Source organism: Mercenaria mercenaria, chromosome 13 (genome assembly GCF_021730395.1).
Source record: "Mercenaria mercenaria strain notata chromosome 13, MADL_Memer_1, whole genome shotgun sequence".
Classification (NCBI taxonomy): domain Eukaryota; kingdom Metazoa; phylum Mollusca; class Bivalvia; order Venerida; family Veneridae; genus Mercenaria; species Mercenaria mercenaria.
The window spans coordinates 7,660,168-7,686,789 of NC_069373.1; the positions used below are offsets into that span (position 1 = coordinate 7,660,168).

At 32.1% G+C, this 26,622-nt stretch overlaps 1 protein-coding gene across 11 annotated transcripts in view; it reads left to right on the forward strand.

Annotated features, from left to right (window-relative positions):
* LOC123529976 (FERM domain-containing protein 4A-like) overlaps window positions 1-26,622 on the forward strand; it is a 184,167-nt gene that overhangs the window by 147,582 nt on the left and 9,963 nt on the right. For 10 of the 11 annotated variants that reach the window (XM_045310634.2, XM_045310635.2, XM_045310624.2 and 7 more), the window contains 5 exons: window positions 13,343-13,476; window positions 13,945-14,067; window positions 14,720-14,866; window positions 15,654-15,735; window positions 22,285-22,320. In XM_045310634.2, coding sequence (XP_045166569.2) covers window positions 13,343-13,476; window positions 13,945-14,067; window positions 14,720-14,866; window positions 15,654-15,735; window positions 22,285-22,320 — 522 coding nt within the window. The remainder of the gene's footprint in view (window positions 1-13,342; window positions 13,477-13,944; window positions 14,068-14,719; window positions 14,867-15,653; window positions 15,736-22,284; window positions 22,321-26,622) is intronic. The other variant, XM_045310626.2, reaches the window with a different exon arrangement.

Sequence of the window (26,622 nt, forward strand, 5' to 3'; positions counted from 1 at the left end):
CCATTTACTATGGTCAGGGAGTGGAGACACTAGATTATAGGAACTGTCAACTTTATTGTCAATTATTTGCCATTTAATTAATTAACTGTCACACACTCAAATGTGACATAGTGTAAGCTGTGGAAAAAAGTCTGCATTCATGATGAACATGTTCTATGAAATATACAGACAGGGAACACAGCTTTTTTCTGATTGGAGATTTTTTCAGGAGAATAATCTGTGAATCTTCATCTAGCTTTGATTCCTGGTTGAGAAGAGACATAAGAGAGAATCAAATATTTTGTGCCTCTAAAAGCAGTGTCCGCTCTACCTCTCCCTCATGTGTAGAAGTTGTTTGTGATTTGTGGTGAAAATACAAGTGAAGAGCTCTGAAACACTTTCTATCTTGCAAGATGTTTATTAATAGTTAAGTATAGTCTGTTGTAATATTAAAAAAAATCTGTGTAATGTGTAATGTGAATGGCGTGATGAGAGAGATTTTTCCTTACTTAGATTTTTCATACATGTACAAGAAATATCATAAAATACACAAAGCCTTTTCTACGAAAACTTTTTCATAAAATAAGTTGATAGCCTTTCTGCACCTGTAACATAGTAAAACCTAGCATCTAATGGCCCTTTCACGCTTCCGTAGAATCAACATTTATTATACGAAATTCATTTTGAAACTATTTCTGAAATGTCTAGGTTTGCAGCTCTCAAATATGGAAATATCTAAAATCTCCATAATTATATCCTTGCTCCATTACAGACCCCTGTGGGTTTTGTGTTCATTCCTAGTTCAAACATTTTTTCTTAGATGAAAAGCTGACATGTCGTGCTAAAGCCCAGGTAGTTTCAAATAGTTAGAAAATGCTAAAAATTGACCCATTAGCAAAAATAAAATTGATGCTGCAGGGTTTGTAAGTTTTCAATCAGTAGAAATACAGTTTTTGGAAGGTGATTTATCAAAATCACCTTCTCTATGTAACTGCGCAGAATTTAATCAGGAATAGGCTGTCTCACAACTATTTCGTATCTATCCGCTGTACAGTGTAGTTCAATGCAAATAACTTACCACCTCCGACGTCATTATCGTTGCAGACCGGAATATTTGGCCTACTCTGTCAACACCTTTGAGGCAGCCGTGGACTTGATCACAAACTTACAAGTACTCATGCCCAGTAAAAAATAGTTAAACATACTTTGAATATATACCAATGGCACAGTAATTTACTATGAATAACTATCGGCTGCATGCCTTTACTTAACATCTTTTTACTTTACAGTGGGGTTGAATGCATAACTGTATATATTCATTCAAAGATCTTCCATAGGGAAGTAGATATAATAATTCATTCATCCAGGTGGCCGAAAATTCAATAAAGAGTGATTTTTAACATGAATTATCATAACTGTATATATCACCAAATCAAGTATCATATTGATGATATGGTTATCCTATAAATATGTGTTGGGTTTCTAACTATCAAAGTGCAACAAAGCGCAGATAGTGCTTGTGCCATTTTTGGAATGGAATCTTTTTATACACATACTAACATAATACATAATAATGAAAATGACATTGTCCAAACTACATCTTGAAAATTCTATTATAAACTGAATAAGAGTGATTGCATGCTCTCACGTAACAACCTTTCAAGGCACTACAGGGTCCGTAAATGAATTATGTTGCTTTAATTGATATCTGGGAAAATTAAAAACTAGTCACCAAATTAAATCCATTAGAAGTGAAGGAAATTGTCTTCTGTTATGGGAATCTTGTTCAGTGATGTGAAAGGAAAAAGGAAAATTGAAATAAAGAAGGACATTAATTTACACAGCCTACTCTTCTATCAAAGGAGATTTTTAAATAGAAAATTAAGAGATTTCAAGGAGATTGTCAATTAACAGAGATACTGGATGTGAAGACAGTATTTTGAAATAGTTTCAAACAGGAATCAAAACAAAGAGTCATAAAACTTTACCAATAAATTTGAGGCATCATGTAAAAGTAATAAAAGTTAATACAGTGAAGTTTATGTTGTCAATCCTTAAGACATTATTATAGTTTAACATGAAAAGTTATAATACCATGACAAGATAACTAGTGCCTGATTCCAGGTAATTGCCAGCAGGTAACCAGGTGTTTGTATTGTAGCATGTAATGATTTGTGTAATTGTTAAATTTTAATTGTGCTGTTATTACAGAAGCTGGGTGGTAATGTTCTGCTGTCATGAACAATTTCAAACTCGTGCACATGCTCCCTTAAATTTGAACTTACAGACTGTACTTGATTGAATGTTCATGCTTTTTGCTTTAGTTCAAAATAAGTAAATTCTGATTTATTCTGACATCATGAATTTTAGACTTGAGCACTCAGCCCACATATTAATGAATAATGTTATGAACAAAATTTGATACACTGTAGCTTTGTAATTCACGTATCCAATCAGTCTACCAAGATAGGCAACCAGGGAGGTAATAATGATTTTATAAACTTATTTCTAAAGAGTTTTGGTTAAAAATGTTACTGTAAATGCCACTCTGACAAATATAGAGTAATTTTTACATTAATATCATTCCTTGCAAAAAGTATGTTTATCAAGTTTATACTTCTGCTTAAAAGCTTTTGTCTTAAACAAGGACAGAAAATTTATACATTTATACCTCCACTGAAAACCTAACCTGCAATAAGTTCCAAAAAGCATAAATAAAATTTAATGTAAATTATCAGATGATAAAGTTTCGAACAAATCCATAACATAACAAATCAGATCTGATTGAGGACTTTTAAAATACCTGTGTGAAATACTCAAAACTGATTGATTGCTGTTATTCAGTTTTGTGTTTCAGTAGGCATGTTCACAGAGAGGTTTGACCTTTATCACTGTTACATGTTGCATCTAGGATACCAAATTCCATCATTTTTCTCATTTAATTCAGTAACAACAATCAGTGGGTAAGAAATCAAGATTTGAGTTTCTTTGATCCAAATCCAGGATGATCTAATATCTATGTCTGTTCACTTATTCCTATAACAAATTTATCAGTGTCTTCAGACAGACCTGCACCCATTATTGTCATATCCTTTGGTTTTACATCTATTTTTATCTATTCTACAACAGTGTCTGCGATTGTGGGGATTTATCATAAATAACAGTTTATGGTTCTGTGTATTTACTGAGTTTCCACATAAATAAGGTCTGGATGTTGTAATTCTTCATCTCTCTCAATATTTTTATGTCTTAGAGGAGATATTTTATTTTTTAAATTTTTTTTTTTTTTAGATTATAATGATTTACGTTATTAATGTGCATTTACAAAACTTAATCAGCCTCGCGGCTGTGCCGCTCGTAGCTGCGATTAAACATTGTAAATACACATTAATAAAACTAAAAATAATTTTAAAACTTTTCGACCATACAGTTTTACCAATACTGACATACGGATCGGAAATATTTGGTTTTGAAAATATTGATTTACTTGAAAGAGTTCATAATGATTTCCTTCGAAGGATAACAAATGCGCGCAAAAGTACTCCAATGTATATGCTCTATGGCGAATTGGGTAGATATCCAATATCTATAATAGTTAAAACAAAAATGATCTCTTATTGGGCTAAACTGTTACTAGGCAAAGATACAAAATTGTCTTCTATAATTTACAAATATATGGTATCTCAGGACCAGTTCGACTATAAATGGATAAGTAAAATCAAGGAAATTCTAAATTCTGTTGGAAGACCTGACCTATGGTTACACCAGAATACTTCTGTCACAAAACATTTGCATAAGCAAATTAAACAAACTCTCATTGACCAATTTCAACAAGAATGGCACACCCAGATGCAACAGTCTAATAAAGGAATGATATATAATAGTTTTAAAGATAACTTAGAGTATGAAAATTATTTCCGAATTCTTCAGAAGAATGATTACCTTACTTTTTTCAAATTCCGTACATGTAATCACAGACTGCCGGTTGAAACCGGGAGGTACGATGGCATATCTTTTCTGGATCGAACATGTTCAAAATGCAATAGCGGAGCTGTAGGCACTGAGCAGCACTATTTGCTCAAATGTAACTTCTTTGAGCAACAACGAAACCATTTCTTAGCGAATATCAATGTTACTGATTCTGAACGTTGCTTTCGAAATTTACTTAACTCAAATTCACCATGTATTTTGTCAGAAACGTGCAAAATGATTAGAGCAATAATAACTCAGTTCTAATTGAATTAACTGACCTACTTTTACCTTAGTTTATAATCCGCCCACACATGTTTACTCCATTATGAATGAATAATATGCTTGAGTAAATATTATAACCGCATTGCTATCATAGTAAAACTTAGTGCGCGTTAAAACATAGTGCGATGTAGCCGCTATTATTAGAATAAATCCCACGCGTAAGTGACTCACCTTTGACCACATTACCCAAACAGAATTTAAAGCGTCCGCATGATATTCATGACGACCTTTTTTTTTGTAGATTCGTTCTTTAATAACTACATTACTTGCTAGGATTCCTTTTATTTATTTTTTTTTTACCTACAACTTAAATTAATGTTTGTAAACTATAAATACAACTTGTAGTCTCTATAATTTTTGAAATACTGATTTTTACTAGATGTATAAAATTTCTGATACATTCATGTTTTCCCCCAACAACAAAATAATATTTGCCTGTCGGAAGTTCATGTAAACATGTTATTACATACTGTCATTATGTTTAATCCCCATATTGTACAATGTATAATTACTTGGGTGTAATAAAGATCATGTTCTGTTCTGTTCTGTTCTGTAATAAACACTAGTTAACCTTTACTAAGAATGACCATTATCAGTGGATTTGAACCACCAAATATAGTTAAATTATTCTAAGATTGATTAATTGTTTGAAAATTTAGATTTAAATAACCACCAAAGATAGTTATTTAAATTTAAATTTACAAACAATTAATTAATTTTTACTGTCAGAATGCACTGCTTAGATGAAATGATAAGAAAATATAATTGGCCTCATTTGATAACAATGAAAACATAATTGTTGAAATTGTGATGATAAATACATGACAGAACTTGTGTAAAATGTCATTTTATTAAATGATTGATTCAGATTTTACTGTCTTCATTTTCCCTATCCACTTCCTTTATTCATTCCCCAGGCTCAAAACTTTTGTCAACACTCCTATTTCAAGAATTCATTTAAAATGGTGTGAAATGTACAGGTATCACATTTTTCCTGAACAATTTCAATTGTTCTGAATTAAATTGATTTTAAAAGGTGCAACTTTTTGCCAATAGAAGAGAAAAAATATTTAAATAACAGTATTAGCAGTAATTATATTGAAAAAATTATCTGCTATTTTATCTTCTCTCAAATCTTGATAGATTCATTCTCCCAAATTCAGTCAAATTGTGTAAACATGCAGGTGTCTATTTTACACTTCATTTCTTGCTTCAAATGATTTATAATGATTTAATGATTGTGCAATTTTATTATTTCGGTTCATAAAGGTAAAAATGTGGGAGTTTAATATTATATTTAATCAAATGACAACCCTCTGTTTGTCATATATAGGTACCCCATGATGGGGGGGAAAAATGTACTTGAATAGTCAAGTGGATGAATCCTTGATCAGAGGTCCTGTGACATCACAAACACTATTTTCATTTCCAAGTGTTTTCTTCATTATATTACTCACAGATACAAAGATAATATATGAAACAGAAACAGGATATGTGAGAATTACACTGCACATTTACTATATAAAAAAAACATCTTTATCTAAGGCAGCAAAACAAGATTTTTGAAAAAAAGTTAATATTAAAGAACAAAAACTACTGAATTATTCAGACTTGCAGCAAGTTTATTGTCCTGTATAATTAAGTGTACAAATTCTCTAAATTCTGTAGATAAAAGGGTTTCTTAATGACTGAATTTTATCACATTTTGATTGTCCTGGTAAAATTTGTACTGTTCATAATTACTGCCCAATTTTTTGTTTGTCTAATACCTTTGTTAAATCATTATTAATTACCTGGTACATTAAAGGCTGGCTATTTTGATTGTTTCTTATTACATTCTGTAATTATATCAGTTTGTATTACCATCTATTGTTATATCAATGATTGGTCCCTGGTGCTTTATTGTTGATTAATGATTGATCCCTCATAGTCTTTTGTTAGATAATCCTCCATTCTTAATCCCTTTTAATTTAATTATCACCTTTTTTCTTTGATGTCAGATTACCTCATGATTGGTCAGTTAAAATAAATTGAGACAACTATAAAGTTTATTTTCAGGGGAAAAATCTTCATAATTTGCTTTAGTCTTGCTTGTTAATCTCCTTGTGTTTAAACTTTTAGTTATCAGTTTTGAATTTTGGATAATCATGACTTGTGAAACAGAAGGTAAGAATAAACATGCAATTATATATGAGAGATGGTATTTATTTTTTATTTACTGTGTTTATTGCATCAGTTGTCAACTTCGCTTACTATTGTACAGTATCAGCACATGCAACATGCATAAATTTAAAATTACTTAATGATGTATTTGAATGAGTCACTCATGAGTGTTTTACATTTAATCTAAGCTGCAGTTATACTTTGTTGATTGTATCAGGCATTTACATTTAAATTATTTATATACAGACAGACATGATGTGTTGATGTTTATTTGCCAAGTAGTAGGTAAATCCAGGTAAAAGATCATTGCATTAAGTACATTAATAATCTTATTGAACAAAGAGTGGAGGAATATTCACATTATGTACTTTTTGTGGTTATGCAAATTTATGGAAATTGTAAAAGTACAAATACAATCTCTTACTCCTAAATGATGGAAGGTGTTCTAAAACTTCTATAACATATTTAGCAAAGGTGTCATAGAAAATCTTTATTGACAGGAAGTATCTAAATATTTACACAAAACAGTAAATGTGCAGTCCATCCTGTCCTATTAAATATTTATAAAGGTGTAAAACAAGGTGGTGTAATTTGTCCACTTCTTTACCATTAGTATGATTGCAGCCTGTAGGCCTGTAATTACAGAATTTCTGCTAATTAGGGAAATTGATTTAATTAATTTGTCATTAATTTATATTAATTTTTTATTTCATGCCTCATTAATTTATTAATTGACCAGTATTTTGCTAAATATATGATATGTCCCAGGCAAAAATAAGACACTGTATTTTACTTGCTCATCATTCACATGCAGGTTATCTAGTGCATTAAGGATTTTGTACTCTTGAGAGATTTTCTGACACTTGAGGAGGATTAGAGCAGTTTTATGACAGCACTTTGTCTTTGAATCTGTGGAACATATGATACATACACTGCACATAATTCATACATTCAAAGTGGCTCATAAAACTTTGATTCAACATACTATTTACATGTACTAGTCTGTTGTGCGCTATTAAAATATTATAATAGTGTTAGTAGCAGTTTTTCTGCAATCTGATTGTTATAGATTTGTTGTGTAGTATTGGATATATTGGAAGTTCTAAAACTGTTAAATATGAAGGTTGCTACAGGACTGAACATCTCAACTTTCTCAAAGGCAGAAATGGAATTTATTGATATAACAGGGCTAATATCAGGTATAGATAAAACTTCTATGAACTTGTTTTTAAATTAGATTATTTTGTTTTCGAAATTGTCTAACCAAAAAGCCTAGAAATACAGATACAAAATACCTTTGTTGTAAAGAATGGTCTTAAAATAGCTGAAAGACTTAAAAGAAATAAACTGACTGAGTTGTTTATATGTTATTTAAAGTTTACTCAAACTGGCCTTTATTTTTGTATATTATAATTAGTCAGCATGGGTGACCAAGGATGGTGACAGACCTTCTTTTAACAGCATTTTCTCAGTAGTAGTGTTAATTTTGTTGCATAAGGTCTCTGCAATATTATTTAGATCAATAGGAGTTTCAATAGTGTGTTAATGTATTTTACACTGTGGGTTGTCAGAAATTTATCCTATAATGGTTTTTTCATTTGTTGAAGGTGAAAATTCTTGTAGTTCTGCTATTATTGGGTGTTGACATTTTTCACCCTATTTTAGGCTTAAGATGTTACGGTCTGTCTTTTTCATGAAGGGCTTGTTGAATTTAATGTGTTCTCTGTAACATATGGAGTGACTTTGTTTCAACTGTTTCTTTCGAATTTAGTATATTCTGTTTAGATGATAAAATTAAATGACGAGGTTCCTTAATGTCATTTAGAGGAAAATAAGTCAAGGCAAAACCTAAATTATTCTTGCTGCAAATCTTAATAATATTTTTAAGTTTTGGCTCCTTTTTACTTAATTTCCAAGATGTTGTGTTATAAATTTAGTATTATGTATACCTGTTCTTTTCCTGAAAAAAAAATGAGCTGCCAAAGAACATATGTATCAAGGTATATTACAGTTTGCATAAAAAAAAAAAACCCATAAATTTTACACCTGACAGTAATTAAAGTAAGGGTGGAAGCCTGCAAGTCTGAAAGAACCCCTTATCTAACTACACATTACTTCAATAGGAATAATATTTGTGATAATATTTCAGCTTCTGACTGTCTTATCTCTACCCTTATCACTGCTTACAGATACACACCTTTGAAGGAGGGCTAATTTTGCAAACATGCTAATGATTGAAATACAAATGTTTACTTTGTAATAGCTTTATGACTACAAGTTTGCTACATGTAAGTTATATGGCCAGTTAGAATGTCTAGTTTAGATTTAGGGTTGTTTCATTGATATTATTTCATATTAGGAGACCTGAAGAGGTCAGCTGAAAGAAAATCCCAAAAGTTTATAGATGCAAAAGGAAAGCTTAATGCTTACTTTCGATTGCACATCTCATTTGAATTCCTACCAATTCCCCCAAGCCTAAAGGAAAAATTGGATGATAATTAAACAAAGAAACTTCCATCTGCATTTGCAGATTATATAGAACTTTGAGGATTAAAAAAAATGTGTTGAAAACGCTTGTGATTGGTGTGCAGTTTATACACAAAATCTTTGTACATAATGTTTCTTATTTATCAAAGTATAATTCTGTGCACTTTTGAAGAAAGTTGGCTGTTCTGTGGAACTGTGATTCAGCCCTTTATCAACTCATACATAATGCATTTAACAGATTTTACCAAAAAGTAAATAACATTGAGGAAGGGAAGATGTACAGGTTATTGATTGTTAACTTATTTCACCTCTTAAATTCCATTATCATTTAATTCTGTAATTTTTCCAAACAGTAGATTACCAATCTCAAGCAGTTTGATAACATGCCAAAAACTTAAGTGGCAGTTTTTGCAGTCCGGGTAACTTTTGTCAGATCCTGATCCAAATGGTAATTTTGACCACCGATTTCAATTTTCTAGTCTAAAGGTATATAATCAAATTTAAGATAATTAGAAAGAAAGATACCGAATTTTGCGGATTTGATTACCTAAGGTGTGGACTAAATACATTGTTAAAATAAATACAACACCTGAGGGCTGTATTGTAAACATACCTATGTTCACCGAGTCGTAAATTCATCATGTGTAGGTTCGGTCACATGGTTATTAACAGTCAAACCTTCCTGTTGCTGTTCTTATATGTTTTAGCGTAGATGATTAAATTATCTATTTTTATCAGTGGGGAAAATCAAACAAGATGCAACAGTCAGGAAGATCCACTGATAAAAAATCTCTTGAAAAGGATTTTGCATTTTGAACCAAGTGGGGGAGGATTTAATTGATTTACTGATACCGTGACTCAACTACTTTATAAGTTTTTGGACTACAGTCTATCTTTAGTGTTCCGCGTGTGAAGATGATCTTTTATAAGTCTCCTCAGGGCAACAGTCAAGATGAATGAATAAATTGAATAACATTGAAATTTTATTACTGATTTAAACTTTTTTAATATCCTGTAAGCTTTTAAACAGAAATAGAGAAACAAGGGAGAGGATTGGATAACTTTTGAATTTTCAAATTTTTGAATGGGAAAAGATTGGAAGTTCCTTGTACATGTTTTGCAGATTATAACTTTCACAGAGGAACTATTCCTTTATGCACTTACTAACGTTAACCAAGGATTAATAAAAATACGTTTCCCAAGAAAAAACACAGGATATGTAGCAGGATTACTATAAGTGTTATTTCCTTGCTAGTGTGATTTACGCACATAAAGTACTTAGCGTGGACAAAAACAGAGTACTTGTTGTTTTTGTAACAGTTCTTTGAAGTTGGATTATTCATTATAACAATTAAGATTCAGTCAATAAATGTTTGAATGACATTTGGAATTTTAGTCTTAAGAAGATCAGTGTAGTGTGGAAGTTACATTTTGTTACAGTGTATAATTTTGATATTTCTCTTTTGTCAAAAACAACATACTGTTGAAAGTGACTGTGATCTTGTATATAGAATTACAATTATTTATAATTATTGGATAATTTTGAACAAAGAAAAACTGTTTGAAAAGGTTTTATCGTGGAAAGATCACATACAGACATATTTTATGCTTTGGACACCAATTGTTCAAGAGGGAATGAGAAATAAAAGCATTTGCTTAGTTATGACATTATAATTTTAAATTTGAAACAAATTGATTGTTTTATGTCCAAACTATTAAGTGTAAAATTACCAATTAGTTACTTGATTGGTGTCAGAAGGTTAAGCTGGTAGCAGACACATCCCTAGAGAGAGACTATTGTGGACTGGTTCACACTTTCAGATACTTAAGAATGATTTAGACTGGTTCTAGTAAAGTTGGAGAAAACTGAGAAAGTTTAGTTGAAAGTGTCATTGGACAAGTAATCACCAAAGTTTGACCAAACTGTGAAGTTTAAATGAGAAATTAGAGAAAAATTTCTTTTGAACAGAAGGCAAATATCTAAAAACATTCTTTTGATGTTGAGTTGTCCATAGGTATAAAATTGTGGGATTGATAAACAATGGATTATTTATTAAAAAGAATTGAAATAGTTGTGGACTGTTTGGCTGTAAAATGCCCTCTGCATTTGTTAAAACATCTAGCGTAAAATGGAACTATATGGATAGCTGCGTTGTAAATAAAATGGAAACTTTATCACTAAATAATAACATTATAGACATTATGAAAACTCCAGCAAAAAATTCACCTCATTTCAAAAAAGGTAAGATTATTTTTGCTTTTTTTATGCAATTGAACAATTTTATTTCACTATGAAGAAATTATTCCTGCTACAAGTAATTTTTTGTTTTATAGAACTTCGGATATAATTATATAAAGATACAAATAATGTCAAGTCGTAAGGTTTTAGTGGGGAGCTAGTGTTTGTGATTTGTATGTACTTTTCTTTTTTTGGTGGCTTTTCTTTTATTATTCTTCTCAGTCTAAAAATGTGAAGAATAAAATTTCCTGTTCCCACATAATTGTTATTTTGAATGAAACCATGAACTTTAATGAATATGCATTAAAATTATTTCACAGAAGTACAATTTCTCTTAACCTTATAATATCAGATTAAATTTATAAAATGTTTTCTAGTTGTACTCTGCAATTAAAACTTTTAGATTTTGTAGATTAAATAAAAGATTTTTTAAAGTGATTAGATTTTTTATAACATCAAAGAAAGATGAAAAGTGATCGAAATTAGATACATGGTTGTTGATATTTATCTGGTTTAGATGTTTGTTTAATCACCTTTAATATACATCTCTATTTTAGTAAATATCATTCAGGAATTTGCTGTTTAGGTCCCATTGACATTGAGGTTCAATACCCTAGATCTAATAAGATAAAATGACTAACAAAGGGCAATGACAGAAAAAATACCAACTCTTTGGATTAGTTGCAGTAGTCTAATTGAAAAGGCTCTGTAAGGGCAATGGCCAAACAAAAATATTTGTGTTGTTGTACTTTTTGCTTCTGTATGAGACCTTGTTTTTCTATGTTGAGAAATGTTGTTTTTCAATTTCCATAGCGAAAAATGAAACTGTCATTTAGCCTAAGGTGTTTCTTTAGGCGAAAATTACAGTTTTCCCATATAAGGAAATTACTGGTTTATTGGTTGTTAATGTTTGATGTTTGTCACAAAACATGTTTTTATTATCACTTAGCCTGTGTTATTATGTTATTATTGCTTATCTTATGGCATACACATTAGTAATATAAACTTTATTTCAAGTTGCGGACACGATTTACACACAAACTCAACATCACTAGTTTATATAAAACAGAAAGTATGAATTTTCCTACTGGGAATTACAATAAAGAAGTAAAAGTATGAGAAAAACGTGTTAAGAAGTAGAAGTCTGATTATTTCTGCCGGAACTTCCCATATAAAGCAGAAAGTATTAATCTTCCAGCTGAAAGCAGCATTTTAGAACAAGCAGTAGGAGTTTCCTGCCCCAATGAAACAATTATAGAGTGTGTGGTCTTTGTTGCACTACATTATCAGAAGTAAAAACTAGATTGCTCAATGGTGTGTTGAGATGTATACCTAACTATTGACATTATCTCTCCCTGACAGGAAATGGGAAGCAAACTGATCCTTGTTTAAACAAAAACTAAGATCTTTAACATGGTTACAACATTCTTCATTCAGGGTCACACCTGACACGCTCCAAATAGGAAAGCGTTACCTTAGACATTATACTTCAGAGGTCAGATTTAGACAAGTGAAAGACTGACTTTTAGATTCCTATCTTAAGAAAAAATTAATAAATTTGGGTGCGACTTTAAAATTACATTAAATTTAATGATGAACATATCTACAAAGTTTTTAATACGGTTGTGTACTTGTTACATACTGCACCGAAAGTAAGTAATTTGTGTCAAACCTCTAGCAGTTTTACTAAATGCACTTTCATAAATTCAAATTACACAAAATTACAGAAATCTAAAAATAATATTACTGTTAAACCGCTTAGGAAGATTTGAACAGGATTCTTACTTTATAGGCGTTGTATTATTGTAAGTTAATGGATTTAATAAAGGAATGGTCAAAATTTGAAAGGTTTATTGTATAGAGACACTCCCAGTTACATGGTCCGATATTCTCTGTACTTAACGAGAATGGTTTTCTTTTGTCACAAAATAATAATGTCAGCCTACCTTTGCCAAAAATGTCAAAAAAGAGCAGAAATGACACTTTGCTTCAAAGATGTAATTAATAAAAGGTCTCAGTATACACCACTTTAATGGTACTTGTAAATTGGGAGCTGTATAGATTGTTCTAAAAACTGGCATGGTAATTAATTTTTAGTGTTCTTGGTTACTGTAGTTTGTAGTGTAGTTTTAGTTGATAAATGAAAAATTAGGAAAATAGCATGTAACCTGTTTATAATTAGTGAAAGTATATTCAAAATGTTGTTCTATGTATTTTCAGTGAACTTTGACCCGGCTGACACTGCCAAGGTTCAGCGCGAGATGTACTCAGCGTTGAAGGCAAGACGTGAGGCGCTGGAAGATATCCTCCGTAAGAAAACTGAGGAGTTGAAGACACTCTGTATCAAGGAGGGGGTAGGTGTCAACTGTAAAAATATTTTTCTATAAATAAAGTCTTAGTCCAGTTTATACAAAATCTATTTTCACCCACAGATGAATAAACATTTAAGCACATTTAAGAATCTGCATCCTTGAAAAAACTGGTATTTCTCAGAGAAATATTTCTCTCATATTAGGAGATGCGTTATTGGCCCCCAGAAAACAAAATTGTACACCTTAGTCTGTTCAGCTAAAAAAAAAGGGATAATTATTCCAACAGTTCAACAAGATCATAACATGCTAGACTTGCACGTCATAATTATTATGTATTGCCAGCTGGGCTTTAATACACTTAAAGTTCTATGGCATTGATACACTAAAAGTACTTTTCAAAATCATTTCAGAAGGTTCTATCTGTTGAATAAATCTCCATAATTCAGATACTGTAAAAAGATATTCAAAAGGAAAGAATATTGTATTGAATTGTATTTTGCATCTTTTCAGGAATTGACTGGTCGTCTCCCAGCCGAGACCCCGTTGACTGCTGGTGAAGAGCCCCCTCAGATCAGACGTCGTGTGGGCACAGCTTTTTCTTTAGATACCAATATGGTCACTGCAGATAATGAGGTAAGAACATGTATAAATGATCACATTTGTGAAATAGCTCAATAGGAACTTAAGTAAAGACTGTAAGATTAGTTCATGCTAGACTTCTGCCACACACTGTGCTTTAGTGCTCTTGACCTGGATTCAGACCTCGGTTACAAAGATAAATCCTAATATGGAGTCATGTAATGACCTGACATGCTTGGATATATGCATTGTTTTGTGACTCATGCGTAAATTACTATGTAACTACAAGTGAAAAGATCACAGTGTAAAAATGTGACCTCAAGATGGAATATTAATGATTGATTGTTCACGACTTATACAAAAAGTCATATGGCAAACAATCAAGTCAGCTGACCAAAAAAAAGTGACTTAGCTTAGAGATAAGAACTTATACTAATCAGCTTTAAATGCCAACGTTTTACTAGTTTGATATACAGACACACAAAATGATGTCACTGGTAACGACAAGTTTATGCCTATGTATTAATCTGTAAAAACCCTTCATCAGATAATTTATATCAGAAGACAGTGCCACTTATAGGGGATTTCAATTTGTCTCTACTGGCACAAACACTGAAAGTCCAATCTCAAATTTTTAACTTTTATTTGAAGTAAATAGTTGTTATTCCGATTTTAATACAAGGAGTTTTTTGTTGTATGTTTACAGGATGCAGATATGACGAGTAAGCTTGAGTTAGAGCTGGAGCTCCAAAAGCAAATCACTAGTGCTGCCCACAAGCTCGCATCTGACAAGTCAGTCAGCAGGTTCGTGCGCAAGCAGAGAAGACATTCCTTTATCAAGGCTCAGAGCAAGGTAAATTGATAACATAGATAAATTAAACCTGAAATAAGTACCCAAAACCATGCAGCAATGTTTGAAACACTATTGTACTATAAACTACATCAGCTGAACAAAGTGACTGTATTGTTCCATAATTAATGAATTTCACACAATGTGAAAACATCAAGATTTGAATAGTGTTGTAATATTTGTGTTTAAACCAGAACAGTGGTTTTGATTTGGTTTTTAATCTAAATAGAAACTGAATGCATGGTTACAAAATTTTGCTGTATTTCATTGTTACCCATGGTGCTATAGTTACATGTAGGAAAAAGCATGATTCACCTGTTGAATAAAACCTGTTGCAAGAAAAACATTTTGAAAAAAAAAAAACGTTTAAATTTCCTGTCTGTTACTTGTTGGATAGATTTTCTGGCTGATCTCCAATGTTGGAGATAAAATCTACTTGATCCTTTCCACTCTACAAAAATAGTCCTTATCTTGTTCCAGTTTGTTATGTCTGAAATAAAGTAGGGTGTAAAAATGAAATGAAACCTTCAATAGCTGACATATTTGCTAAAATGACCTCCAGGCATACTGGAATCAGTGGTTGCTGATCAAAATAGAGAATAAATCAGTTGGAAGCAAAACAAAAATAGATAGCTAATGTTATATATAATTTATCGACAATTTATGGTGTTTGAAAAAAAAATCAAGCTATCTTCAGCACACCTATTTGCCAGATAAAAATGAACTTTACTTATATGTTTCCTTTGCTTTTCGAAACAAAGTTTTAAATTGTATTTTTGTCGTTTTTCAGTTGAAAGAAATGGAGAAGAAGTTGAGCGAGTACCGTAAAGGTGGTGTTCAGGTGTCTCCAGCATTGTCCGGAAAATACGATGGTACGTACTGTGCCGAGTTAGGCGGTACAGATAACCCTGCCCTCTGTGATGATTCCATTTCCTATAGACCCTCTAAATCTAGGCATAACACATCTGTTGCTCATAGGTTGTCTCGTTCATTTAGGGAGAGGAATCTACTCAAGTATTATAAGTTTATTGACTCTGGTATTAGTGTTAAGGGTGATAGAAGCACTTCAACATTCAACGATTCTTTGTCTTTGTTGGACGAGTCGAAGAGCATAGGATCAGAATCTAGGTTAGAAGATTCAAGATCAGCTGATACTAGTTTCGGCTCCGAGGAATCCTACAAGATCTCCAACGACTCATTGTATCCGTCATCCTATAAATATATTCCTGGGGAGCCTTCATTAGATAAGTCATTTCTCACGCCGCCATCTGTACCAAAGAGAAGGGAGGTAACTTGTATGTCACCAAACACGAGACGGAGTAAGAGAGCCTCTTGGCATCACACCATGTTCCAGAAACTTTCGCCGCAGGTTGTGAGAGCAAATAAGGAAACAGCTGTATAGTGTTCAGAAATGTGTTTATGCATAATCAGGGGGATAACTGACACTGTCATTGTGCAAAGGGAGATTACTGAAATATCACAAAAAGTGCAATATCAAAATGGTGCTATAACTTGTATAGATAACATTTCATATATACCATATAGATATAATCTTATTATAATCATTACTTTGATCTTTAACCATGATATTTGTAGGTCTTCTTGTCTACATTTTCTCATTGGTGAAGATTTACTTACCTGGTGTTTGGTGTGTACATATATACATATATAGATCGTATATTTATACTCTTAGGAGGTCAGGGTTTTGGATACAATTTCATTTTTAGAAATTGTCCAGATATTGTCTTAAATTTAAGACTTCTAGCAATTATAAGGAAATAATAGGACCAAATGCTCAAAATTATGGGACATTAAAAGAAACAGATAGGACCAAAAATTCTACCTCATTTGCATAAATTTCTTAAATGTCGGCTTCAATATTAAATGGTCAGTGTTACAATTAAATTTGCTTATTCTGTTCTTCTTTATAAAAAATTCAAAAGAAATATATATATATTTTTTTTAATTCAAACTATTACATTGTTTTGCTGGCTTTTGATAGTTTAGAAGACAAGAATGAAGTGAAAATTTTAGGCAGTACTTGTAGGAAATGCCTACCTCATGTTAAATAGAGTTGTGGTGTATATTTTATATCATTTCTATTTATTTCTAGGTTGTTTACAAATTTATATGATTGTTTTCATTATGTTTTCTGTACTATATTTTTATAAGGATTAAAGTCTCATTTTAAATTCTGTCTCATACTGACCAAGATAGGGTTTTATGTTCGTTTAACTTACGTTGTACATTTAAATAAGATTTGAACATTATTTTACTAAATGTGTTTCAGTTATTTAAAAACAAAACAGATTAAAGGTCAAATTTCTCAAACTTTTTTGTATTGATAGCTCTTCAAGTTTTATGAAAGCACTTTCGATTTTTCTATTTTTTTTTTATTTTTTTTTTACTTTCTTTAGTTTTATATTGTTTTTTTTTAATGTCTCGCCATTGTAAATATGTCTTGTCTCATTTTATGTTTCTTTTTTACCCTCACTTTCTTTCCTCTTCATTTTCTGTCTACTGCTATTTTCTTACTTTCATATATTTTTATATTTTGTAAAACAATTAAAATATGCCTCACATGCTTTTGATAAAAACAACAATTTATAAAATGTCTCGAGTATAGATGCAGATTTTTTTATAAAGTCAGATAAAAAGAAAGAAATATTTTGATAAAAAAAATAAAACAGTTTGAAATGTATATTTCGTTTGCTTATTTTATTGTGGTATTGGTAACTTCATTGTGGTGTTGGTTATAATAGACTCTTGTTGCAGTTGAGAATGACAAAGATTCAGAATGAAATGTCTAAGTAATGCTGTTTACTTGACCTCAGCTTGGTTCTACAAAACAGTCTTGCCTAAACACTTTATATTTGAATAAAGATACAGTCAAACCCCGCTGACACGAGCATTGATAATCCGAGCACCTTGGCTCACTCAATTAATGTGATCCCCTGTCATTTTCTTCAGATGTTTCAATCGCTCAAAATGCTTGGATAACTAGCATTTTGTTTATTCCAATGCAACCTCAAGCAAACATTTTACTATAGTTTGAATTTATGTTGCCATTTTGAAGCCTGTTACTTAGAGTTACAACTGGCTGACAAGGCTGGATAAAAACACAACACTGTACCAAGAGTCTATTTCATTATTATTTCAAAAATCCATTATCATCATTACTATCATCCTTGGCATAAAGTCATATAATTAAAAGTCAGTCAGCTGGCAGAAAGCTTTATTTATTGAGAATCACTGCATATGAACACCTTTTTAAAAACTTCATTTTATACTGTTAAATACCAGTAGCAGCTTTCTGCTTGATGTTAACTGCATGATTCAATTCATTTTTCTACAGAAAGTAAGTTTCATGAAAGTGTTGAAAATTGGAGATTAATTTATTTTATGGAATCCCATTTAAGGGTGATGCGAAAGATTTTGCCAGTTTATGACTGACTGAAACTGAAAAAATATCTATTCTTAAGAATATGCATGGCTTTGCATGGAAAATACACATATCTGAAAGATCTGATTTATTTTACTGTGGTTGGGGTGAGATAGGTGGGTTGTCCAGTCCACTATCTTTACTACATTCAAATTATAGGGAAGGTTTTCATGAATGCCTTTTACCAGCTGGTCAGCTGTCCGTTCAGTGAAGGTTTGTAGCCCCAGTTATAGCCCCAATTAGCTTGCAGTGTTGCTTCAGCCTTACTTAAAGGTAAATGCCACAGTTGCTTCTATGTAAATAGGCAAAATTTTTCCTACAGACAGAATTTCTTTGTGTAGTGACTGAGAGTCATGTTTAAAATGGAAATATGTAATAAAAGTCATAGGTACCCAGGCTTGATCTTGAATTATCTACCCTTGAAAATCAGAAAATACTAAAAAAAATCCCATTTTCAAGGGCAGATAATTCAAGATCAAGGCAAGGAAACTGCATTTTATTTTATATTTCTGTTGCAGTCAGTATACAAGGTTTGAAGAAATCCGGCCCATGGGAAAGACCAGGACTTAGCTGTATTATTTTGTCATGTTCATAGATAAGGACATTTGCCACAGTGTCTATATTGACATGGGGCAAAATTTTCTTACAGACAGAATTTCTTCTTTAAACTGTGTTTACTGATAGAGAATCAAATCAAAAACAGAAATTTGAAATAAAGCAAATCATACATATCCAGCCTTGGTCATGAATTATCTGCCATTGAAGGTCGTAAAATACTGAAAAAAAAAATCTATTTTCAAGGGCAGATAAGTCAATATCAAGCCTGGGTAACTCTGATTTTTAATTCATATTTCCGTTTTAGACTTGATTCTCAGTCAGTACACAAAGTTCAAAGAAGTTCTGTCCTTAGGAAAATTTTTGCCTATATACATAAAAGCAACTGTGGCATTTACCCTTAAGATACATGCTGAGGAAGTCATGAAGCCTTTGGCTCATGGTATCTTAAGTAGGATATTTAAAGAGATTTTGAGATCTCTACCAAAAGGCTAAAATGAATTAAGGTAGTAACCCAAGGCATGTAATCTCAGTTATAACCATTGTTCTGTAGTTCATGGTGTATTATATGTTAATTCAACATTCTTCAGTGGTGAACACATGGCTTACCCTACCAGCAGAGGAATGCCTAAAGTTTCTAAAAAGCTATAATCATGATAATTGCAAACTAGTTTTAGCATCATTTTGAATGGCACTAATGAACTAGGCATGGATCACTGAAACTTTAGTCAGAGATTAATATTAGGACCATAAGAATCATTCATTATAACTAAGAGCTCCTGCATGTAGTTTTCACATTTGCTCATAAAAAGCATTTCAGTGGCTGAAAGGGTAAATGTCAAGATGTACTTTTTAGTTTGACTAGACAGAGTATATGGAGGCCTATCCTAGTCACTCCGGCACTGGCATTGTCTTACACACCTTGGCACTTTTTAACTTTATCTCTGCTACTATGTGATGGATTTGCTTCAAACTTAGAATATTTATTCCTTATCATCACTCACATCATATGATACAAGGGTCAAAACTATGGCACCAATACTTCTTGAATTATTGTCCCGTTTACTAAGAATTTCAGGTTAAAGTTTTGGTTCACTTTCACTCATCCCTGTTATTGCCAAATGGATTTGATTCAAACTTAAAGTAGTTGCTCCTCATCAACACCCACATCATACGACACAATGTCCATAACTCTGGCACCAATTTTTCATGAATTATGCCCCCCTTCTTATTTAAAAACAAACGATATGTTTGATGCATTTTCACTATGTCTCTTGTTATTATGAAAGGGATTTGATTCAAATTGAATATAACTGTTCCACATCATCACTCACATCATATGACATAAGGTCCTTAACTCTTGCACCAGTATTTCATCTCCCTTTTTACTTAAAATTTCAGATGATTTTATTGCTTTTTCACTGTTTTTCTGTTGTTACTAAATGGATTTTTGTCAGACCTCAGATGGTTGTTCCACATCATTAACCCTTTTTACTAAGTTAAAGTTTGATTCTCTTTCACTGTCAAGTTTGACAGTAAGCATGATAGTTATAGTAACACCAGAGTTCTGGCCCTTGAATAAGTTAAGGTGTTCATATTTCACATGGCTCTAGAAATCTTCATGAATCTTATGGAAAATAAATCAAAATTACTTTGTTTTGCATTGTTAATGCATAAGAAGCTGTAGTCTTTTAAGTATGTAACTTACAGAATGTGCATAAAGCCACAGGACTAAAATGAAGGCAGTTACACCTGAGTTGTGGCCCTTTAGTTAGTCAAAAAATTGGCCACAACATCTCATACAAGTTAGATAATCAGAAAGATTGCTGAAAATAAGAACAAGAGTTATAGTCCTTGACTGTCAAAATGCAGTTTTTCATATCATATCAGGAAGACGTTTCTTTAGCAGTCGTCATAAATTTACCTAGAAAGCGCACATTTTTAAAATATCTTACCTACAAGTATGACAATGGACATGATTCCTTCAGTAATCTGGAGTTTTGGGCTCTAGCATATGTGAGAATGTCTGTATTTCACATGGTCAACACATAAAAGACCCCATTCTTACAGTATCTTCACTTAAGAAACTCACATAGAGTAGTTCACTAATAGACATGCTTGCTAAAATGACACTGAAGTAATGGTCTATTTATCAAAAACTTGTATTTTATAATTATATTAAAACCTCAAAAGTATAATGGTAATAAACATACAGTTGAAACTCAAATTCCCTCGTCTCAAAAATTCTGGCTATCTTGAAGACATTTTCACGTCCCGTCCCAAAAATATGTGCACAAAATATATCATTCTGAGTCCAATTTCGGTCATCTCGAAGTAAAACACTCAGTCCCTTGAGATTCGAGAAAACGAGTTTCAACTGTATTTAATTCAGTGATATAATACCATCATGGTCCGTTTGTTTTAAATTCATTGAGTTAAAGCCCTTGATTTAATAACTGGATGCAAACAAGTTTGGATGAAACATGTTAGGCTATAAAGGGATACAGCTAGGACTTAGATTTTATGATGAAATATATCCTATGTGGAAGATGTAAATAAATTTGTATACAGTCAAACCTGTGAACAAAGACCACTCTTGGGAACAAGCAAAAGTGGTCTTTGTTCACAGGTGGTCTTTATTTTGGGGGGGGGAAGGTCACTTCTCACTTAGTCATTATCATGCTGATAAAAAATATTTTTACAGCTTCTTTCTTTCTTTATGTTCTGTGTATAAATTCGGCCGGTGCAAACTTGCAAATTTTCATTCAAGCAGTTATTATTATCGTTGCTATAATGAGAAAGTCGTGAAAATTCGGCAGATTTCAAATATTTTCATGCCGGAACGGTCCAGCTTGGTCGTTATTGGGGGCAAATAATTTTATGACCCTTGGGAATGAATTAGGCCGGTCGCTGGTCGCGGTCGCCAGGTGGTCGCTATTCACAGCCTTTTTATGAGCATTTTTCTACATGGGGACCAGAGACCGGTCGTTGTCGACAGGTGGTCTCTTTTCACGGGTGGTCGCTAGCACAAGTTCGACTGTAATGTTGGAATGAGAAAACATCATGCCTCTAATGCACACTGGACATTATACAAATCATTGCATCAAGATGACAATATAGAAGGCTTGATTAAGAGAAACTTTAAAACTGCTTTTTGGTGCAAAGCCAGTAAAATTATGCAACAGGTTCTTTTTTTTGTCATGAAGACTGCATGTTGGTCTGTATGGCTTTTCTAGCCTGTGATTGGCAACAATATCAAGTCTTTTGCAGGAACTACATATTTAACAGAACTGAGTGACTCTTTTATGAATATTTTTATAGCAATTTTCCATCAAAACATCATACACAGTCATGTCTCTCATAAACATATTGCTTATCTCATTTAAATGTAGAAAATAAGAAACATGCATTTTTATCTTTCTAGGCAAGAGTATCAAGAGTTTAGACATGACTGATAGCGGTTGGTAACATTTGTATGATAGTTTTACTTTCTAAGTGTTGTGAAAAGCTTGGGTTTACGTGCACTTTGGTTAACAGTTTTGCTTTTGTTTGAAGTTACTGTGGTTTTTTTCTGAACATACAATCTTTTAGCAATGTTTTTAATGAGAGCCACTAAAAATGCTATTATAAGCTTTGATCATGGTCATTGAATGCTTATATTTTTGCAGTAATTTCCACCAAAAGTCCTGACTGTTATGGAACTCTTGATATAAAATGTTAAGGGATATATTGTGTCCATTATCCAGTTGGAAATGAACAGCTTGACCAAAGAGGCTTCATATTCATTTTCCATTTCCTTGTTTTTTGTATACAGGTATGGAAGTTGTGAACTTTTCAGTTGAAAATAAGCTAGGACTGAAGCGGATGTCCATTGTAACATTTAAGTATGGGTGACAGATCCCAAGCAATAGTAATATTCTTATACCTGACAGCAATGTAATGCTAACTAGTTGATAAAAATGTAAAATATTAACCTAAGAAACAGATGTAAACGTGCAAGTGAGTTTTATACAAATTAAATTTGCAAATTTATCATCTTTTCACTTTTAATGTAAAAAGTATTTTCTGAGATTTTCAGTTTTGATTTAAAGCATTGTCGTCAAAGTCATATATTTTGGTAATAGTTGAAATATCTTTGCATACCTGCGAAAACATTATCTTTCTCTGAATGTTTAATGTTTAAACTATTGTGTGAAAGGCTCTCCAAGGATAGTAACTTCATCTTGCTATGACTTAACTGTGTGCATAGAGGTCAGTTGAGATCAACATAGCTTTTGCTTTTAAGAAACAGAGTGAAGAAAGAAGGAATTTTAAAGCGGACCAAGGTAAATTTTGACGCATGTTAGGCAGTTCAGATGTCACCATATAAATGTTTTAGACACACACTTTTCAGTTCTGTAGAAGTGTTGTAAATGTAAAGTTAATTTTGTTTTAAACGTTATAGTTGTTTTTTTGGTAGAACGGCACAATTAAAATGACAAGTTTTCAATGGGACATGGTCAGTAAATTGCATGTTTATGTCGAAGGTAGCACTTAAAAGAAGATTTAGTCTAAAGTAATTTTAGGTTGAACTAAGAAACCAAGAACAGGATTTTTTAACAATCTAAGAATGACTGAAATTCGGTTCTCTTTTAATGGAACTTGTCACAAGTGTTATTCTGTTCAAATGCATATTAACAATTACTGTCAAAGTTAGGGTATTTAGGATCAAACATACATATTGGTATGTTATTTACTTGTGAATATCATTAGCTCGGCTATTCGAAGAATGGAGAGAGCTGTTCTACTCACATGGTTAACGTTCTGTTAGCAAAATCCTACCTCTTTAACCATTGCATGTATTGGATAGAATTTCACACAAGGCTTCTTCGTCCTCAGACCTACTGAAATAAACAAGTTAGATAAGTCTCTGTCAAAATTAATGCAAATGATGGTCTTTTATAGATTATAAAAAATATGTTAAAAGTTCTGTGTGCAGCTAACCATTGAGCTGCATCTCAGTAGCAACACTATGTTCTTCAATTAGAAAATCTGGTTAAAGTTTTGCGTGAATCTATTAAGTTGTGTTTTAAATGCAACTACATGTACATGTATTAAACTGAAACTTCACACAACAAGACAGATACTTGCATAACCATGTAAGAGAACTTCTGGTTAACATTAATTCAAATAATGGCCCTTTCTTAACTTAGTAAATTTGATTGAAGCCTGCTAGTTGTCATTGCCATAATAAAATGATCATTTGTAACAAATTGTAAATAATAACTCAAGTAAGTATTTACAAGTTAAGCCCTTGTTTGACTCAGAAGCTGTCAAATAGTCCAGCATGTCTTAGGACAGCTCTTGAATCCATTTTGTTTTGAATGCACATGTTGTGTGATTGACCCCAAATCACTGTTGTTCTCCAGCAGCTTTCTGTATTGTCATCTTGCATGGAGTTATAAATGAAAAACTGCACAAATTATCTATATCATGTGAAATGTACCATTTTGTGAATTACTGTAATGTCCCAGCGCTACAGCAGCAAAGTCTGAGGGAACTTTACACCCTAAAATAAATTTTAAATGGGTATAGGAGACAGCCAGACAGTTGGCCAACCTATTGCCAATACAAAACTTGACACAGCTACTTTCACAGTGTTACAGGATTTTCACTGAAGCTTCATACACTTCTTCATGAGGTGTAGATGGGACAGAATTTTTTCCCAAAGATTGCAAAGTTAAGGGCCTTTTTTCCACACGAAAAAGTATGATAGTATAACATGGGTATTAATCACTTTTAGTGGTAGCTCTAGTTAGTTCATTTGATTTTTTTTAAAAAAAAATGATGAGTTATTGTCATCACTTGAGCGGTTGTCTGCGTCGGCGTTGCCTGGTTAAGTTTTATGTTTAGGTCAGCTTTTCTCCTAAACTATAAAAGCTATTGCTTTGAAACTTGGAATACTTGTTCACCATCATAAGCTGACCCTGTATAGCAAGAAACATAACTCCATCTTGCTTTTTGCAAGATTTATGGCCTTTTGTTACTTAAAAAATATCAGATTTTTGGTTTAAGTTTTATGTTTAGGTCAACTTTTCTCCTAAACTATCAAAGCTATTGCTTTGAAACTTGGAATACTTGTTCACCATCATAAGCGACGCTGTACATGCAAGAAACATAACTCCATCTTGCTTTTTGCAAGATTTATTGCCCCTTTTGGACTTAGAAAATCAGTTTTCTTGGTTAAGTTTTATGTTTAGGTCAGCTTTTATCCTAAACTATCAAAGCTATTGCTTTAAAACTTGCAACACTTGTTCACCATCATAAGTTGACCCTGTACAGCAAGAAACATAACTCCGTCCTGCTTTTTGCAAGATTTATGGCCCCTTTTGGACTTAGAAAATATCAGATTTCTTGGTTAAGTTTTATGTTTAGGTCAACTTTTTCTCTTAAACTATCAAAGTTATTGCTTTGAAACTTGCACCACTTGTTCACCATCATAAGCTGACCCTGTACAGCAAGCAACATAACTCCATCCTGCTTTTTGCAATAATTATTGCCCCTTTTGGACTTAGAAAATCATTTTCTTGGTTGAGTATTATGTTTAAGTCAACTTTTCTCATAAACTATCAAAGCTATTGCTTTAAAACTTGCAACAGTTTTTCACCATCATAAGTGGACACTGTGCATCAAGAAACATAACTCTATCCTGCTTTTTGCAAGAATGATGGCCCTTTTAAGACTTAGAAAATCATGGGTAGGACAATATTTCTATTACACAAAAAAAATCAGATGAGCGTCAGCACCCGCAAGGCGGTGCTCTTGTTTTATCTTTTTTTTATTAATATGTTTAAAATTTTATATTAGATGTTGAAAAAATCTTCCAGTAGTAAATACTGATTAGAAAACAAAATGTATAGTACTTTTTTCATATGGTGCATTACAATATTAAAATACTTTGTATTTATTATGTGTGAACTTTATTTTGTCTTTGTCTACCTTATGCTAATAAACATTTCACCAAGTGTTTCTACATGCACTATGCCATTGTTAGGACAGTTCTGCATGAAACATTATTTTTGCGTGTGATGAGGATGAGTGTCAGTTCTGTGTAGTAGACCTTACCCAGGGTTTTTATCCATAAAAAAAAATGCATTTTGTCCTGCAGCTATGAACTTTTCTAATGAAAGATGAGGGCATACTTTCATAATCAACGATTCATATGTATTTTCCTTCCATTGGAAGCATATATTGTGAATTATGTAACTGGTAAAATGATTCTTAAAATCAGTTCCAGCCGACCTTTAAACTTTTTACTTGATTGAGAGAGTACCTGTGTGAAAAGCATGTATCCGTTTGTGCTTGTTTTATTTGTTGGGCAATTTTTATATATATTTACAATTATTATTAAAGGGAAACTTGTGTAGTTTTAATGCAGAAATAATGTGTATGAAATACCAGGTCACCAGGTTATTGTTACTTGGTTGTATTGACCTTTTTAAATTGGTTTGAAATCTGCATTCTTGAATGTCAACACTAGTTGCAAAAAGTTTGCTGTAACATAAATAAACAAATCTTAGCAAAATTAGAGAAATTGAATGTCTGCTACCTGTATAAGAAATAGTTAAATGCGATTATGATTGTATTTTGGTATTTTAATTAGATAAATTTCATTAAAATGGTTGATTGTCAATTTCAGATTCTGATGTGGTAAATAGTTAAATGCGATTATGATTGTATTTTGGTATTTTAATTAGATAATTTTCATTAAAACGGTTGATTG